At 32.6% G+C, this 19802-nt stretch overlaps 1 protein-coding gene and 1 long non-coding RNA gene across 2 annotated transcripts; one reads left to right on the top strand and one right to left on the bottom strand.

Moving 5' to 3' along the window:
* Positions 1-1074: 1074 nt before the first annotated feature.
* On the top strand, positions 1075-5227 carry LOC128201108 (uncharacterized). Its single transcript, XR_008253071.1, has 2 exons — positions 1075-3083; positions 4887-5227. It is a non-coding gene; the product is annotated as an uncharacterized LOC128201108 (long non-coding RNA).
* On the bottom strand, positions 3469-9914 carry LOC113514359 (general transcription factor IIH subunit 3). The gene is made up of 9 exons (XM_026898431.3): positions 9738-9914; positions 9145-9325; positions 8347-8445; positions 7609-7705; positions 6673-6789; positions 6245-6373; positions 5091-5226; positions 4399-4435; positions 3469-3585 (listed from the first exon to the last, which is right to left on the bottom strand). The coding sequence occupies exons 1-9, from the start codon at positions 9751-9753 to the stop codon at positions 3522-3524; spliced, it is 876 nt and encodes a 291-aa protein (XP_026754232.1). The 5' UTR covers positions 9754-9914; the 3' UTR covers positions 3469-3521.
* Positions 9915-19802: the final 9888 nt, after the last annotated feature.

Genomic DNA, 19802 nt, shown 5'->3' with positions numbered 1-19802 from the left:
TGTTGTTTAACGTCCCATGTTTCTTTGAGAAAAATATTAAATTCTCTAGTAAAACGTTCCCTTTAACGTTCATCCATTCGTGTTTCAACCGTGAAATAGTTGTGTTTGCATGGCTGTGTTTCGGTTTGAAGGGTGGGATGTGGCGTGAATTTACTGGGCACAGAGGAATAACACCTGAGCCCTCAGGAATGGCAACGCATGGGGGGTATCATGGGCGTAACAGTATACTCTGTTATGTCCATGGTACTGCTCATGTCTATAAGCGACGGTTACCACTTTCCATCAGGTGGACCATCAGCTTGTTTACCATTCTAAGTTGTATAAAAAAAAATCGTAATAATTTCGTTTTCACCTTGTATGAATTGAGAGTTGACCTTGATGTAGTATACTATCTGGGTTACATTATAGTAAAAACCGACCAATATACGATTATTCTATAGCATTATTTTGTAACGATAGCCGGTACGTTATCGCTCACTATCGACGATTACTTTTATCTATAGCTTCATTTATGTTTCATATTCATTATGATATGAATAATGATTTTAGTATTAGATGGATTTTTTATTGTTTTTAAGTCCAAAGACTTGTAAAAAAACCTTTGCCTATATTAGATTCAGTTACATATTTTTAAATTATATTTAAATGTATATTATGTCTATAAATACATATAGTTATATAAACAAAAAACTGTAGAAATAGTATAAGTGTATCCTCGCTTATAAAGCATATTTTGAGATTTATGAGTGTATAAAAATTGTTTGTTTTTTTTTTTTATGAAATAAAAGACTGATTGTTTAATTTATGGTTTGTTATTATACACTGTCTACTTAAGAACATATATAAAAGTATAGCGGAAATATAATATTACAATACTTAGTTCAATATTAAAAAAAAAAAAACAGCTTTTACTGTTGTGACAAAATTACTAGGCCATTAAACTCCCAGTAAACAATTATTATTAAAATAGGTACAGAGTTGATGAAGATATCATATAACTTAAAAAAAATTCAGTCGAAATAAGAAACACCTTTTCCAAGTGGCTTAATAATAAAGGAATAATAAAAATTATATATGTGGCGAATTCAGAAGGATTTTTTTTTATTGTTAGGGAGCTCTAACAGCAGACTGTCTACTTGATGGGATGCGGCGATCGTCGTTCATATGTTACCACTCATTTTTATTCCAAGTAGTAGCGACCCGCCTCGGCTTTGCACGGGTGCAATATTTGTTTATGTAACTTATAAACTGTTCAACATATTTTAGTAAGGCTGGTATTTTCGCGGTTGTGAAAGTTCTGCATTAATGGTCTCTAAAATTTTAAAATGAACGGCGTATTTAGTAATTTGACGTGCACACGTTTATATATATGTAATAGTTTTTCCCTGCGCCCCTCACCTCCACGTCTCGTCTATTGTTCTCGCATGGCCAGCGGCAGCGATAACGAAATAATTTTATTTCGTATTATGTTCTGACCAAGTGCATCAATAAATAAGCGAATAAATAAAAAGAAAACTTTATCTCAAAGAAATTTCCAATTTAATCAAAACTAATAGCTAAATCTAGCTATTAGTTTTTATAAGAATTTATAAAGTATACATGAAACCTGTATCCAAACTTAATCTTGTAAAATTTATTTTACTTTTAACATAAAATCCATCTTTTTGGTTAAGATGGATGGTGTCGCGGACTATTAAGCTAAAAGTAATTCATATTTTTCTTTTAACTGTTCAGGCAGCTAACACCATATTATAGAATTTTTGCCGACTGCAATTATATTTATTGTGATTAATTAATGAAAATATATATTTATAAAATAAAAAGTAATCTACAGCACTGAGGGATAATATACCTTTCTATCAGTGAAAGAATTGGATCAGTAGTATCGGAGATTACTCCGAGCATCTAAACTCACAAACTTTACCTTATTATAATATCTATATAAGAAAATATAGTTAAATTTAAGCAAACTATGTATATCAAACGTATTTGTGACATGGAAGAGTGCTTCAAGCACATGGCCTGCTTGGCAACAGCAGGCCAATACTTTTATGGAAGAAATCAATCCTCATAAGTAGGATGTTAATTATTTTCTATATAGGTTAAGGTAGATACTTGCCTGCCAATAAAATATATCAAAAAATGCCGTTTTAAATCTATTAATTTTTGTTTTTATTGTTGTTTTATTTACATTTATATATATAAAATATATAAAGTGTATAATTAAATTGTTTGTAAATTTTAGATAAAATTTTCATGTGAACAAAATGGAGGAACATCATTTTGATATATGAGAAAAAAAAATGTACTTAAATTAGAAATAAAATAAGATTTTGTTACACAAAAAACCAAGATTAACCTCGATAAAATAAATGTGAAAAACTGATATGGGATATTTTTTATTTAAAAATCATTAAATTTACTACAAAATTAGAGAAGACATCGCGTAATATATACACAAACATCTATTTTTAGGTAGTTTAGTCAAAATGAGAATTCTGTTTTTGAATTCGATTTAAAAATAACCTATGAGCAAGATAATGAATATGAACTCGTAACATTTTTATTTAACTGACATATCTATTCTTAAAATCTATAAAAACAGAAGCTATATCTTAGATATAATTTTTCATAGTCACATTAATTACTTAAAATTTAACAATGGCCGTTTGTAATCGTCTCTTATTTACATAGACATAAAGACTATTCTGGGTTAATTCGGGACGTATATGAGTTAATAATAATTTTAGCTTATCTGATAAAAGATATTTGCCGAATGCGGTAGCTTTTATGTTTCAATAATACATATTAATAAATTGATTATTGTAACATATCGTTTTTATTTCTTCTAGATTAATTTCGAATTATTATATACACATATCATTCGGTATCCTTAACGGAAAATCTAAAATAATGTTGCATATTATTAAGATTTTATCTTTTATTTTAGGTTAGGGGTAGTCAACACCTGCGGCTTTGATAACATTTCTATAAAAAATAAAGAATAATTATCAAAATTGTTTGGAACTGGCGAATATAAAGCATAACAAACAATCGAGCTTACGACCCGCCTTATGTTCAAGGTTAGCATATCAATGCCTGTGTTACCAAAGGAAGTCACGTATGCACTTTAGCGACCATGAAACTTCTCTCGTTTTCTGTGAAAAACCCTATAGTATATACATATATAACATTGGTTTTTTATGAATAATGGAATGGTATACCCGCCTGCGCTATGGATATATGCTAGCGGGGCACCAGTGAAGGATAATAGGTGAGAATAAAAACAGGTCAGTTAGCCTATTGTGACGAATATCACAAGAATTATCCACGACGGTTTCCAGGGAGAACCACGTGGAGGTCGACCTGATAGGGTATATTACTGGCAATGGGGCTATTAGACCCCATTATTAATAATTCCTTTTCCCCCTATATAACATTGGTAGGTATGAGAATAAATACACCAAAATTATTTAAAACTTATAATAATAATATTTTATGTACACACCAGTCTCATATATTTACACCTTCATTTTCTTCTTTTTCGGTTTGATTGGAAGTGGGCCACCAGTTTTGAACACCGTGCTGAAATGTAAAGAAAATATTTTTATATTATCTCCTTCACGTCTCTTTGAAATTTGTTCATAATTGATACAATTCATATACAGAGTGGAAGGGACAGGTCGGCAAAAAGGTAACCAGCTGATTTAAATGAATGGTCTGAATCAGATGGTTATTTTCCCACTTGAAATGCACCACAGCCATTAACGATTCTTACTTTTGACGCTGTGTAATGTATTTAAAGTTTTACGATCTACCCAATCCGCGCGATATTTACACCGCTCGGTCAATGGCACTTCTTCGTAGATAGTTTCGTACGCTTGTAAATTACACAGCTGACATCGCGCGGTAGGATTTTTTAATACAAAAATTACATTCTATTTTTTGATATTTTATAGTATTTCACTATAAAATATTATTATTTCTTTATATTATGATATAATATCATACTTTACATGATTTTAAACAAAAATAAAAAAAAACAGGGGTTTACCCGTTTTATTTTTTTTGGAAATTTCATACTAAAGTATGAAATTTTTGAGAAAGAATTTCCACTGCTTTTCAGTCTGAATTCAGTGTTTCAGTTTTTGCTAACCTGCCCCTTACACTCTGTATGTATAGAGAAGTGATATTGTTGGATGTGTGTAAGTTCTTACAAATATTACAAATTGGAAAATAAGTAAGTCTGTTATTATTGTTTTGACCATAGAAACAAGCTAGGTTATCTTTTGCTCTTCAGAGTTAAAACGGGGTAATGGATTATTAAGTTATAATGGATTGACTTTTGTTTGTTGGTATCTAAAATAATTTTCATTTACTGCATGATATAATACTCACTGGCAAGTTGTGCATATTGGACTGAACTTGCAGAATACTGAAAAAAGAAAGTATTTTTCAATTAAACACAAGTAACTTAGTAAAATAAACTCAAATGTTTATAGATGCTACAATAAAAAAAAAATTAAATAGAGTTTTATAATTCACAAATATTGGAAATCTATTTTTCTAATTGCTAAATAATATAGATGTTTCTATAACCGCGTATAATTAAAATATAGTCAGTATAGTTCAAATAATATAGATTTAGCTATAAACGCTATCAATTATTATATTTATACGTATTTCCTATTATATTATTAATAATAGGAAATACGTGGTTTATAACATTAGAATGAAAACTCTTTATTGTTTGTTCCCTTCAAAGAATGATACAGATTATAAAGATTAATAATTTGTACAAAAACAAAATTAATAATTAATTACATAAAAGCAAGATAAAGAGACAACAATGGGCGGTCTTATCACTATATAGCGATCTCTTTCAGGCGACCTTAGGATGGAGAGGAATAATTAAAAATGTATCTGGTCAAGTCATAATAGATAAATAATAAAATGAAAAACGAAAACAATATACTTATTCTAAGATATTTATGCCGATTTTTAAGCTACGCTAGTACGGTGAGCAGAAACCATCCTCTTATAGAGAAACCCGTGTTTTCAATGAACGTAACGAGGAAATGAGTACTAACCGCTGAGACAGACGGAACACACGTAACCGATGGTGAGCAGTTCGCGGTGACAGAAGCAGGCGGCGCGATAGTCCACGCGGCCGCGCCCCGGCAGCACTAGTTGTCCGCGTTCTGATGCGTCCGGGAGGAACACCCACTAGGATTGGCAATATACATACACGTATTAACACATCTATATTCGAAATATTTATGGCGACAAATAATGATATAAATTTACGAATGTCACTCATCGACTTTCATATTCGTCTATGTATGCTCACAGTTAAGTTGTCCGCGCTCAGAAGCCTTTGGTAAGAACATCTAGTGGGATAGGTTATATACACGTAACGACGCATCTACATTTCTATTGGCGATGTAGTTGTAGAATACAGAGACATAATGTCTTAGTTTTCAAGAATGGCAAAGCATGAGAGGTATTATGGGTGTATACTCTGTTATGTTCATGTCTATTACTACTTTCCATTAGGTGGGCCGTAAGCTTGTTTGTCATTGTAACATGTAAAAAAGAATAGTAGAAATATGTATAGATATGAATAACCACAGAAATTTATGGATGCCACTTATCCACTTTGTCTATGAATGTCCATATTCTCTCCTTTTTTCTGCTTATTTCGGAAACCAAGCGCGAATATTTTTTCTATGCAATTTTCAATGGCAAATAACCTAACGCGACTTATTTCATGGAAAGTGACATTTACGCTTATGTTTTATAAAGACAATACCCGTCTCTATAAAACATAAGTGTAAAAAATCTATTAAACATAAGCTTGATAAACTATGATAATTTAACTGAATTATCTCGATGTTTTGACCAGGTTTTTTTGCTATCATATTTTATTATGATAAGAATGAAATATTTCATTATCATAATTTACCTAAATGGTCGCGTTAATTCTTGTCTCATATAAGACAGAAAACATGCAGCGCAAAAATCTAAAGGTAATATCTTCGGTTATAGAGAAGGACAAAGTATAATGGGCTTTACAGAATACTGTCATGATTCGCCCAATGCATTATTATTCTTCAGGATTAGTCCTGAAGGTATGTTTTCGTGAATTGACTATCATATTCCAGTTTCCAAATCAAAATATACACTTACTTGACGTCAAAAACATTCATATACTAATTGCATGTTAAATAAATTTTATGCTCACCAATAAGTATTGCAAAAGGCCTTCCAGAGACGGTACTTTCAGGTAAAGACCACCTGTTATGTCGCAGCCTTGCTGCAGTAGACTAAGATGTTTGTCCAGCGAGCATACGTCTATCAGTACTTGCTGCTTCTGAAATTGAAAAAGATAGTTTTATAAATGCATAGCTGAAGCTATTTGTTATAGAAATATGAAAATGTTCACCAGGTTTCCTTATATATATGTGGATATATGTATTGTTAAAAGCGACAAGGAATTCTGCAATTCCAATGTATATGGGAAATAACGAGTCCCACATTAGCGAATTTGAGGAAAATGGTTAATATTTTTTTTGGTTATTTTTTACTAATTTATGGTTGGCAGATGGATATTTACGCTAATTTTCTAAACTGCCTATTTTGGAAATTCATATAAAAAATTAAAATACATACCTGTGCAGTGAAGAACACATTCATATAGTTGATGTATTGTGCTGCGGTGTCAGAGCTGCCGGTCACTATGAGGATTCGGCTGCTCATTCGTATGCCTGGCGCTGCTTCCCGGCGCATCTAATCGACAGACGAGACAATACGATTAGGGAGTCAATATGACAAAATGTACTTTATTTGCTTACTAACCTTTATGATTTTTTGTCTTTAGTTTTTTTTTTTTTTAAAGCAATGTAGAAATTATCTAATATTTCAAAAGGCTTCATAAAGTGGTTTTAAATTCAACTGTCTAATTTTGTTTATAGCTTTAATAATTCTGAACCAATTTGATTACTCTTTTTTTAATCGGAAGAATTATATTATCAAGATTGAACTTTATTTAGAGTAAATTAAGGCATTTTCATTGCAATTATTTTTCATAAGACATAATGTTAAAACCTAATCTATCAACCTAATTAAAACACCAATTATCTATTCCTCACACTAGGATAATATGTATTGAAAGAAACTAGTTAATGTACATCTGGGTTCACAACCACTAACACTTAAATTTAGATGGAATAACAGAACATAAAATTTAATATCACTATCATATTAGCCCTTAATTGTCCACTGCTGGATATAGGCCACCCTCATAAAAGCGAGTTTTGCCAATAGTTGCCATGCTATGCAGGCAGGTTGATAACCACAGTAAGGCTTTTGGAGATGTTTTAAGAAGGACACTGCTGGTCATTCCTCATCTATTTAGTTCCCTTAGTCATCTCTTACTTCATCCATAGGACAGAAAGGGATGAATCATTCTATGCCGGAACTACATAGTATCATAAATATATTAATAAAGAACATAATGTATTATAACACAAAAACATTTGCAGAAAAAGTAAATAATATTTAATGTAAATAAATTATCAATTTTTATGAAATAATGTATGTACTCACTCTTGATATAAAACAAAGACCCATAGCTAAAGCCCCTGCAAGTAAGGACTCCCCAGGCTTGTCATCTTGTGGTTGACTTTTTATTAAATTTACTAATCTGTAAAAAAGTTATTTTTGTCTATGATTCTGTTCTTTTTTTGTTTATAATAATGTAATATTCTATCTAATATTACAAAATTAGGTGTATTTAGCAGCTTTGCTAGTATTATTTAGAATAAAAATTTATTATATGGTATCAAATATTATATTATTACTTTTATTAGGTTTATATTTATAATAAATTTACTATTGTAATATTTTGGAGGAAGTAATCTATCTATCAAATACAGTTCAGTCATTTTTGTTTGATTATGTAACAAATAGTAAAACTATGCATTCTGCATGAATTAGTTGCCCTGACAAGAAAAAACTCTTAAATGAGAAATAAATAGCAAAACTATATAATCACAAACAGATGAAAAACCTGATATTCAGGATTAACTATTGCTTATGTGACTTGAGAAGTAGTTAAATTAACTACTTCTCAAGTCACATAAGCAAAGTTTATAATATTACTATGATGCAAAAAATGTATGAATATTTCTTTTTTAATAAAAATATCATAGTTAAGGTAATTACATAATAAGAGCACTAAGTCAAATAGCAGATCCCAGGAAATATGTTATTTTTCTAAAATTCCTCAGATGAAGAGTCTGGTAATGAATATGTTTAAGAATGAGATAAGACATAAGCACATACCTCATTTTTATTGTTTTTTCCACTAAAGTAAATAGTTCATACTGGCCATCTATTTGTCTTACATCCAGTGGTTTGCCTGGAGACGGATACAAGAATTCACTGAAAAAAAATAATATAAATAAAACTATTATTAAAGACAAAATAGCATTAAGTAATTCATTTTTATAACACAGGGGGCAAATCAGCATGCGGGTCACCTGATGGTAAGTGGTAACGGCCGCCCATGATCACCCACAATACCAACGACATTGCAGGTGTGCTGTCGGCCTTTTAAAAAGGAATATGCTCTTTTCTTAAAGATTATGTTGTCGTATCGGTTCAGAAATACTGCTGCTGGAAGTTGATTCCAAAGAGTGAATGTGCATGGTAGAAAGTGGCTTGAAAAACGCATGGTGGAGGACCGCCATTCGTCCAGATGGTTGGGATGAAATTTTAGTTTATGGTGGGTTGTATGATGGTGAAAATCAGCAGTAGGCATCAATCTGAACAATTCCTCAGAGCACTCCCTATGATAAATTCAGTAGAATAATTAATATTCTCCTGGGGATTTACTATTTATAATGCAATTATAAAGTTTTTGGCAGAAATCTCTGTGTGGTTGTTGAGGAATATGATGTGTCTGTACTCTTTTTTACTAAATCAAGTTTCAATTTAATCCATTCAGCAATCCTGATTTTGTTTGTTTGTTGTGAGTAAAAGCTACTTTAAGCATAATTGAGAAACAAATATCCAAACAGCTTTACAAACTATTACATTTTATTATTTACCTGTCTTTATACCTATTAAATATTTATTTACCTTTTATGAAAGTGACATCCAATAACTGCTAATAAGTTACTAGATTTTTGCATTAGATGTGAGTTTGCAAATGCAATCATAGCATCAAGGCATCCTGTCAACAGTTTGGGATCCTCTGTAATGTAGCGCTGGTTCGGATTTGTGTCGACTACAATTACCAAGAGACTGCTATCTGAAGGTGCTGGAATAGTGAATTTTCTAATTATGGTCTGCCAAATTTAAGATGATAATTTTGACAGCTCACAGTAAGGATGAAGTAGTATATAATTGCAAATGAATCTATTATTATTCTCATAGAAGTTGCAATTGATAGTTGCATGTTTAAGGTGTAGCCATATGGATTATAATACAGAAGACTTTATAATTTGAGATTGTTTGTTATGCATGGTATATCACTAAGTGGCCAGTATCAATAAAAAATAAATGTATATTAGCTACCAGGCATTCATATTTTTCGATTACAATCTGAATCCATACCTTTTGCATGCTGTAATAGTGTTTAAATTTATTGTTATCTGTTTGCTAATAAGTTATATATTAACAATTTTAAAAGTTAAATTATATAGTTTGTGAGGTTAGGATTTATTACTTACCGTCATCATCAGCCATCTCGACAAGTTTTCTTTACTGACCTAAGAATATATTAGTTGTGTACCTTTAATTTGTTTCTTAACATAATTAATACTATTAAAATTATATTTATGTAATGTATTGTTTGTTTATTTTTTTTAATATTGAAATTTGTTTAAAATTACGAGTGACAGACTTGTTTTTTTTTTTTTTTTTTTCTTCTTATGTGGCGTTCACCCCGATATTAGGGTATTTTGCCAAGAACAAAACGGGGAAACGATAATAGTAATAAAAATACCTAACACAAACGAATTTAGAAAGGATAAGGATTAGGTCTAGGATATTTATAGGATATGAAGGATATACTTGTACATATGAGAATATACTTATAAATATATAGGAAAAGCAATTGATGCAACTATAAATGTATTCATGTAATATAACTAAATCTTAATATTGTTATCATATATATATGAAGATAGTATTTATAGATAATAGGATCATTGGAAGAAAGTAGAGTAAGAATAGAAGTTGGGAATGGAACACGGATGGATCGGAGATGATTAAAAAGGGAGGTGTGGTCAAATTTAGAACATGAGAAGAATATATGATTCAAGTCCGCCACTTCAGCACCGCAATTACACGACGAACTTTGTACAATACCAAGCTTGTATAAATGAGAAGGTGTGCATACGTGACCTAGACGCATACGAGTTATAATAGTTGTTGCGGTCTTTCCAAGCTTTAATTTACAAAACCATGGTTAGAAAGGAATATCGGGTTGTATAAGGCGATAAAATCTTCCTTTTATTGTACTTGTTTTTTCCCAATATTCCTTCCAGGCATACCTTAAATATATTTTTGGGAGACAAGCTAGGTCACTACAGTAATTATGATACGGATACATATCACCACAAGTTACAGCCTCTCTTGCAATAAGGTCAGCTTTGTCATTGCCGCTAATACCACTGTGTCCTGGTAACCAGGCAAAAGAAACGGAATACCTTCTCAACATGCAAAGATAAAGACTTTGTCTTATGTCACAAATAATGGGATAAACTGGTTTTGATTTAAACGGATATTTGGCTAGAGCTTGCAAAGAGCTCATAGAGTCAGTGAAAACTATTGCCTTATGTAATTTCATTAAAAGTATATATTCTACAGCTTTTAAAATACCATAGCATTCCCCGGTAAAAACTGAAGATTCCGGTGGAAGTTTAATTTTTTGAACGATATTAAATTGTGAATGAAACACACCCACACCTACACAACCGCTATTGTCTGGTTTTGATGCATCAGTAAAGATGTAGTGCCATTCATTCCATTCAATGTCAGTTATAAACATAAATTTGGCATTCAATTCTGAATCATTTTTTGATAACCCAAAATCATATTTAATATTAGGAGATAAAACTAAAGATTGATATGAGCATTTATAAATGGGAAAACAGGACGATGTAAAAGTGGGAGATTCTATGGATTTATATTTTTCATAACTTTGTATTAAACATGGAGGTTTTTTATGTTTCCAATAAGATGAAGACGAAATAAAGATATATAGTTGAGATAACTTTTGAATAAGCGGATGATCAGATAATTGTAAACAACGAAAAAAGAAGCGATCAGATAAATATTGCCTTCTTAAAACCAAAGGTGGATCACCGACTTCGAGCTGTAAAGCATTGATTGGACTTGATTTCATTGCTCCAGAGATAATCCTCAAGGCCTTTGATTGAATTAAATCCAATTTCTTAAAAGCAAATGAACTTCCTGGAGCTAACAAAAAAGTTCCATAATCAATGACACTCCTTATAAGACCATTATAAGCAAGTTTTAGTGAAACGGGATGTGCTCCCCACCAAACTCCAGCAAGGCACCTAAGAATGTTGAGGTTACGCTCACATTTCGTGGAAATATAATTACAGTGGGACAGACCTGTTAATTTATTATCTAGCACGATACCTAAAAATTTAATTTCAGTCTTTATAGGAATGTATGAGTTATCATAAAGCACCTTAATTTGTTGCGGTGATCTCATTCTTGAAAACAAAACTACACTACTCTTGGTTACAGAAAGATTAAGACCATTTGCATCTAACCACGTTTTTAACATATCTAATGAATCAGATAATTTGGCAGAAACAGATTCTATGGACTTCGCAATAAAATATAATAAGAGATCATCAGCATATTGTAAAATTTTTACGGATTTATCAAGGAATGATTCTAGATCGTATGTGTATATGTTGAATAAAATTGGACTGAGAACAGATCCTTGTGGAAGGCCTTTCCATACTGTTCTAGATAATTTGGTATCTTCATCTAGATCCATATGTATTGTTCTTTCTGATAAAATATTAATAATGAAATTAGAAAGCATTACCGGTACATTTAAAGCTTGTAATTTAGTTTTTAAAATAGAAATTATTACATTATCATAGGCAGAATTTATATCTAAAAAGGCTGAGAGGATTGACAAATTTTGTGAGAAAGCTATATGAATATCTGAAATAAGAACGCTCACATTATCTAAGGTGCTCTTACCTTTCCTAAAACCAAACTGGTTCGGGGATAGTAAGTTATTACTTTCTAAAAACCATTCTAGACGGTTCTTCACTAAATGTTCAGCTAGCTTTAGTAAGACAGAGGAAAGTGCAACAGGACGGTATGAAGATGGTTCAGAAGGTGGTTTATGAGGCTTTAGAAATGGTATAATAATCTGAGACTTCCATGAAGTAGGTATATTTCCCGAAATAATTATGGAATTAATTATATTTAAAAAGTAAATTAATGTCGCATCGCTAGCATTTTTAAAAAAGGAATACGGTATACCGTCTTCTCCCGGTGCAGAGTCTTTAATACAAGCTAGAACACCTTTAAGTTCTACAAGAGTAAAAGGAGACTCAAGTTCGGATAATTCGTCAGAGACGGATAGAGAAATATTGTAAAGGCATTCCGGCACATAACTAGGAGCAAGGCGATCTAAAAATTTATTCGCTAAAGTTAAATCGAGTGCAGAACGTGATGTATGATCACTGAAGGCAGATCTGAATCTTTTAATATTATTCCAAACGACTGATGAATTAACTTCTGGACAGATAGAAGAACAAAATCTTCTCCAACCTTCCAATTTCTTTTTTTTCAGTAGTTTTCGAGTAGAACGTGAAACTGCGGTGTAAATTTCAAAATTTTCTGATGTCATGTAATTATTATAATTTTTTTCAGCCTCTTTACGATTTTTAATTGCTTCCGTACAATCTTTGTCCCACCAAGGTGGGGAGGGAATTTTCCCTGAAGCACTATTTTTAACAGGAAATAATAAATCAGCAACCTCCTTCATATTAATTATCAAGTCATTACAACATTGATGTTCATTTCCATGATAAACAATAGGTAACTCCGATATTTTATTATCTAAATATTGTTTGTAAATATTCCAGTCTACATTTGATAAATTATATTTAAGTCGAGGACCACTCTTTCGACTTGAGGGAATGGAAATTGGAAAAGAAAGAATGAGGGGAAAGTGATCGCTTCCGAAGGTAGAGGAATGAGGATACCACGACAGTGAAGAAGCTAAATCAGAAGAACATATTGAAATATCAGGAGCACTAAACCCTTCATTCGGTGCAGTTCTACGTGTCGGTACATCTGAGTTAATAATACATAAGTTGTAAGTGTCAATTATCGTCAGGAGTTTTCCACCATAAAAATTAGAAGTAGAACTGCCCCACGATTGGTGCTGAGCATTAAAATCGCCCATTACGAGAAAAGGTTTAGGTAAAATTGAAAATAATTGTTCTAGTTGTGAATATATTTGGCATGTAGGATCAGGAATATATAAAGTAACAAAACAGATACCATTTATAATTATAGCAGCTGCATTAATGCCGCTATATACAGGAAGCGAAAAAGAAGAAAAAGGAAGGGAGATTTTGACCAATATGGCAACACCGCCATATCCGTCAGCTCTATCATCACGGAGACTTGTAAAGCCTGAAATCCTAAAAGGATATCCTGGCTTTAACCAAGTCTCTTGTAGAGCTATTATAAAAGGATTATATTTATTAATCAAATAAAATAAGTCTGATTTCTTATTTGTTATGCTACGACAGTTCCACTGAATTATTTGGACTTTGTAATCCATTGTGAGAAGTTAATAATTGAGAAAATACATTGTAAATGGCATCGTTGGACGGTGGTAAAGTTGTTTGTATCATTTTTGATTGCGATAACACTTTAATAAGCATGAGAATAATATCAATGATGGATTGCTTATTGTCAATATTATTTGATGATAATGCACAACCATTAGAGGGAGCAGGAATATTATATTCCTTAACTATGGCTTCATGGGCAGAACGATCATATCCTTGTTGTATTTTTTGAGGAGAGCGTGGTTTAAGTGTAACTGTTTTTTTATATGATGATTGTATATGTGGTAATGATGATTTCTCTTTAAGGAAAGAAGATTGAAAATGAGATTTATTGGAAGGAGATGATGATGTTAATACATCTGAATATAGTTTAGAAGTTGGAGGATGAAATTTTGATGCTTCAGCATAAGAAACACAACTATGGGCCATTGTTTCTTTAATGGCTTTCTGACGTGCATATTCAGGACATTTTTTACTAATTGCTGAATGAGAACCATTACACAAGATACAAGAAACATTTTCCTCATCTACTTCACATTTATCACCTGTATGATTTTGCCTGCATTTATAACACCGAGGATTTGAACGACACTGCATCTTGACATGTCCGAACCTACAGCAGTTATAGCATTGGATAGTAGGGTAAATGTACAAATCTACAGTTAATGATGTGTAAAACATAAATACTCTTTTTGGCAATATTTGTCCATCAAAAGTGATAACAATGGTTTCAGTATTAATAAAACTTGGTTGTCCTTCATTAATTGTCTTTTTCTTTATTCTTCTGGTTTTTAGAATTTTCCCACAACCTATCGGTACTGATATATTTTGGATTACTTCCTCTTCTGTCCAATCTTTAGAATACCCCTCACAATTCCCATACGGGTTACATGGAAAGAAGGTATAAATGCCTTAAAATTATGTGTCTCTAAGTTACTATTATTTAAAAATGCATTTGCATTTTCAAAATTTGAGAAAGAAAGCGATAAACGGTTTCTTCCTATTCTTTTGAGGCTACCATTCACTATATTATTTATCTTATTAGTGTGTAAAAAGCGACCAAATGCAATAGGATGTAATGTAGTGTTATCATTAGGATGTGTTTCATTTTTTTGTACATGAACGACATAAGGTGCTATATCCTCGGCATTGTACAAAGTTCTGCTTAAAGTACTGGGTGGAGAAGCAGGTTTAACAGACTCGGTATTGTTTACAACTGGTATTGATACTTGAGTTTGATTCTCATCTTCAATACATTGACAATCACTATCTTTAATTTTAGATTCAAGGCCCTTGGTGTGCCTCCTTCGTTTTTTATTGCAATGTTTGCAAATGCGACGTTCACCACGTACTCGCTTACGTTTAGAACTTGCAACGCTAGAACCATCTGTGTCCATACTAGATTCACCCAATATATCAAAACTATTATTGAATGGAATAGTTATATTTGCAGACACCTGGGGGGTTGTCCCCCAGGGTCTATAGGTGGATCCATAATGTTAATATAGGTAATTTACTTACCAATATTTACAGCAACAAACACTATTACTACAAAATATACAATTAAATATACAATCTAATACACAATATATAAAAAAGACTAATCCTTATATAAATAAAAATAAAATTAATTTAAAGAAGATCAAAAAACACTCCCGCTTTTTTAAACGTTTCCCGCGCTTTTCCGACAGACTTGTTTACTATTGCCAGATTTCATAAATTGTCAATATCTCAATGACATTGACAGTCTTAGTAGTGTCGCCAACATTAATATATTTCATGGATTAGGGACTTCTTAATTAAATATGTTTTCTCAAACATGCTTGGAAATGTGAGCATTATTTTGACAATTTTCTTAGAGATAAATCAAAATTGCCGTACTGGCTAGATACATGCGGCCGCTGCCCGCAGATTTTATGAAAGTTGTATGAAAATCCATATCTGTCGTGTTTTGCGGCCAGATAAATTACTATGTAAACTCATATCTGTCCTGTAAAAATGGAATGACCTTTTACTTCGAAACATGGCTACCAAGGAGATAACTAATAAAAGGTTTTATTTAAATTTCGAACTGGCTTGCAAATAGAAAGCTGTATATTGAAAAAAAAAAAAAACAAAGGAACATGGCGCGTGAAAAATTATTATTGTTCGTTATTCGTCATTGAACTTAAAAAGTAAAATTGTGTTTTTGATTTCCGCGCATTGTTTGAGAAAAGTACTATACAAGCCTTGGCCACAACTAGGCATTGATGGACTCACGTATGTGTGCCGCGGTTACGCCTCGGCCCGCATTTGCACGTTCGTCCAACAATGCCTTAGTTGCAGACCGCTGCAGTAATGTACTATTGCTAAAAAACACATGCAGTGTTTGATTTAGATGTGCAGCAGCATCCCTTTTTAAACAGCTTTAAAGCCTAACTGCGGTTGCCAATTCGTCTGCCAAGCGTGGCAACTACTAACTTCTTATTAAGTTACTTATTGCAATTAAATTATAGATACGTTTATTAATAGTTGTGCTTTCTACCTTAGTCCTCAAGAATGGTAATATACTATAACTTTATAATGTATTCTGTTGTCTAAAGTGCTTTTTTTGTTTTTCGGCGAAAATTATTGTTTTCCATTAGGTGGTTCGTTAGCTTACTTGCGATTCATTCCAAGTTACATAAAAATTACTACTTACTAAAACTATTTAAATTTAGAATAGGGACCTAAACAGAAGTATAGTTTCTAAAGAAACCGGGTTTCATAGTGTTCTTCATAAATCGCTAATTAATGTAACTGGGTAGGCAGAGTATTATTTGATAAACGCCAGTTTATCAAATAATAAAAAAGAGAGTCGTATACAAACAGTTCTAATATCTGTAAACCAGTCCTAACTTATAAGGATTGGAACAAGTTGGTTGTCAAGCATTTGACAAGTAAGTATCTATCAAGTTCAATAAAAAATCTCCGTACTGTATAAATATTGGAGTTTCATCAAGTTGGGTTTTTAAGACTTTTACATTTAAGATCGAAGTTTCTATTACTTTAGATTTAGATTATAAATATACTTTAGATGCATATTATAAATAAATAATTTCACTTGTTTTATTTTTTATTGAAATTTATTAAAAAAAATAAATATAAACAGTTTCATTTTACGGAATACCGAAGCCGTACTGAACACTATGGCACGTACGCCGGTGTAGAATTTATTAATTTAATTAATTGTTTAGAAAGCAGTGGCGGACAGACGTCATGATGGTATTGATATAGGTATTTGTCAAAAGGAAATTCCTAACGTACCAGTTACGAGCACCACTGGAGCACAGAGAATGTAATCCATCAAATTTTGATAGTTCAAACAGGCATAGTTACGAGTAGGAGTAGGTATCTATTTATTGATAGTGTCACAACATAGATTGACAAATATGAAGGGTATGCAGTAGTAAGGTGTGTATAATAGATAAATGCTTATTGATACCATCGTACGAGTAATATATTAGTAAGGTATCAAATATAATAATTGAATTCAATTTAAAAAAGACTTTCTAAATTTAAAAAAGATGTCTATATAAGTACGGAATATTAATGTACTTATAGTGTCTATATAGTATCTTATAGTGGAAGTCTAGCTTCGCACTGACACACTACACACTAAGTACACCATCTCGAAACGCTGTGCTGCAAAGTGCAGTGCGTTGCCTGAAGAAGACTTCCGGATGAAGTCGAAACCATTGTCGGAAACTATAAAAACAAAGTGAGTTCATTACTTTTCCGTATGTATATACCATAGACATCGAATAAAAATGAACATAAGTTTTCTATGCATTTTGAAATGGTAAACACATGCATTGCCTTACTCTTGCGGTGCTTATGGTTACATACAATGGTGTTATTCCTTCCTATCCTGTAAGCGTAGCTGTTTGACTGCAGAATGAAATTTGAATGGGATAGCCTACTTGTCTGGGGGGAAGGGATCGCTGGGAATAAGAATCTATCTAATCAGCTCCATTGTTAGCAATATACCCTATCAGGTCAACTTTCACGTGGTTCCTGCTGGAAACCATTGTGGTTAATTATTGTGGATTTCGTCAAGATAGGCTAACTAACCTGCTTTCATCCTCACGTATCGGCATACGCTGGCGGGGCACCAGTGAAGGCACTAGTGCTTCGCTAGCGTATGCGTTGCGCTGGCGCTGGTGGGGTTACCGTTCCATTATCACCCATTGAAAAAGAATACTTGTCTATGATAAAGAGAAGGGATACTTATTAATGAGGACATTAGTCGTAATTGCTAGCAATATACCCTGTTAAGTGGACCTTTATGCGGAATTCTTGGAAATTATCGTGGTTTCTAATGAATTCGCCACTATGAATGAAATGACGTAATTTCTTTCATTGGGAAGGAAATGGATTGCTAGTCATGGCGCCTAACACTCCCATTGCTAGCAATATATCCAATCAGTTCGGCCTCCACCTCGTTTCTCCTGGAAACCATTATGAATGAATGAATGAATGTGTATACTTTTTTTGCATTATACAATATAGGAAATAAGCAAGACAATTATAAATATAACGATACAATTGTATAAGCACAGTCTTATACTATTGTATCGTTTTGGTCCAATTGCTGAGAGCAATCTTTTCAATATCACCTTAGGGTTATGGACTAGTTGTTGTACAAGTAGGTATGATAACATTGTATAATTAATTGCTAACTCTTATAGAATTCGTCACGGTAGACTAACGGACCTGCTTTTACGTTTGATCCCATTTTTACCCATTAAAAAATTTCCTTCATTGTTACCACGCCAATGTACACACCGTTAGCATAGGCGGGCGTATCATTTAATTTTGATTCATAATAAACCCATCCATGCTATGGCTTGTTGCAGTTTTACATTTGGTTACTTATTATTTTTATTGGAAACTATTAAATGGCTTTAGCAGTATATCAGCAAACCAATATTATTTTTTATTTGGATGAAAATGGAATAGTAAACCAAAGTGGCTAGAGAATTCTAGGCTGGACACGAAAAGAGCTTATTTTTTACGGAACGTTAAAATGAACGTCAGCAGTGAATGTTTTTCCTAAAGAAACGTAATTCTGAAAACAACAAAAAATTTTTTAATCCCACCATCTAATACGGCTAGCTGTCATTACTTGACATGGTAGGGTGAGGTGGTAAGGATGGAATTTTTAATTTAAATAATGTTAACTGTGAGATTTTTTTAGAAAAGCTCGTAATACAAAGCTGTATTTTTGCTGAAAATTGGGAAAAATTTGGTAGACAGATGGATCTATCCCGGATTGACATATATCTACACTACTTTCATCCTAATTTATTCGGGACAAGCCAGAGGATCGCTGTGTAGGTCCCGGCATAGAATGTGCCACCTCTTCCTTTCTCGTGGGTGTCGTGAAAGACGACTAAGGGAACTTAATGATAGAAGGATGCGCAGCAGCGTCCTTCTTAAAACATCACTAAAAGTTTAACTATGATTGCCAAACTGCTTGCCAAGCGTGGCAAATAGCCATAAAGTCATTTGTTTGGGTACTTTTGTTCCATTCGTGTTTTGAAGCAATTGAGTTTGCATGGTTGTGTTTCAGATTCAAGGGTGGGATATGACAGTGAATTTACAGGGTACAGAGGTATGATATAGTCCTCAGGAATGGTAACGCATGGGGACAAAAGAGTATACTCTGTTATGTTCATTGTTTTTTTTTTAATGGTTGATAATGGGATGGTAACCCTGCCTGCGCTAACGGTATACGCTGGCGAGGCACCAGTAAGGAATGATAGGTGAGAATGAAAAAGCAGGTCAGTTAGCCCATCGTGATGAATACATATAGAATCTAGCACGATGGTTTCCAGGGGGAACCACGTGAAGGTTGACCTGACCCTATATTGCTAGCAATGAGACTGGTAGTTCGCGTTACTAACAATC

Source organism: Galleria mellonella, unplaced genomic scaffold, assembly GCF_026898425.1.
Source record: "Galleria mellonella isolate WM207_F2 unplaced genomic scaffold, CSIRO_AGI_GalMel_v1 utg35, whole genome shotgun sequence".
Taxonomy (NCBI): Eukaryota; Metazoa; Arthropoda; class Insecta; order Lepidoptera; family Pyralidae; genus Galleria; species Galleria mellonella.
The sequence above is the reverse complement of the archived record's forward strand: the minus strand, read 5'-3'. Positions and strand labels throughout refer to the sequence as shown.

Bases quoted from the DNA above. Each gene is read 5' to 3' on its own strand.
- LOC113514359 (XM_026898431.3), bottom strand. The intron at 7,706-8,346 runs GTATGTGCTTAT...ACTTTTTTACAG, and splicing joins GAAAAAACAATAAAAATGAG to ATTAGTAAATTTAATAAAAA. The intron at 6,374-6,672 runs GTATGTATTTTA...TTTCAATTTCAG, and splicing joins ATGTGTTCTTCACTGCACAG to AAGCAGCAAGTACTGATAGA.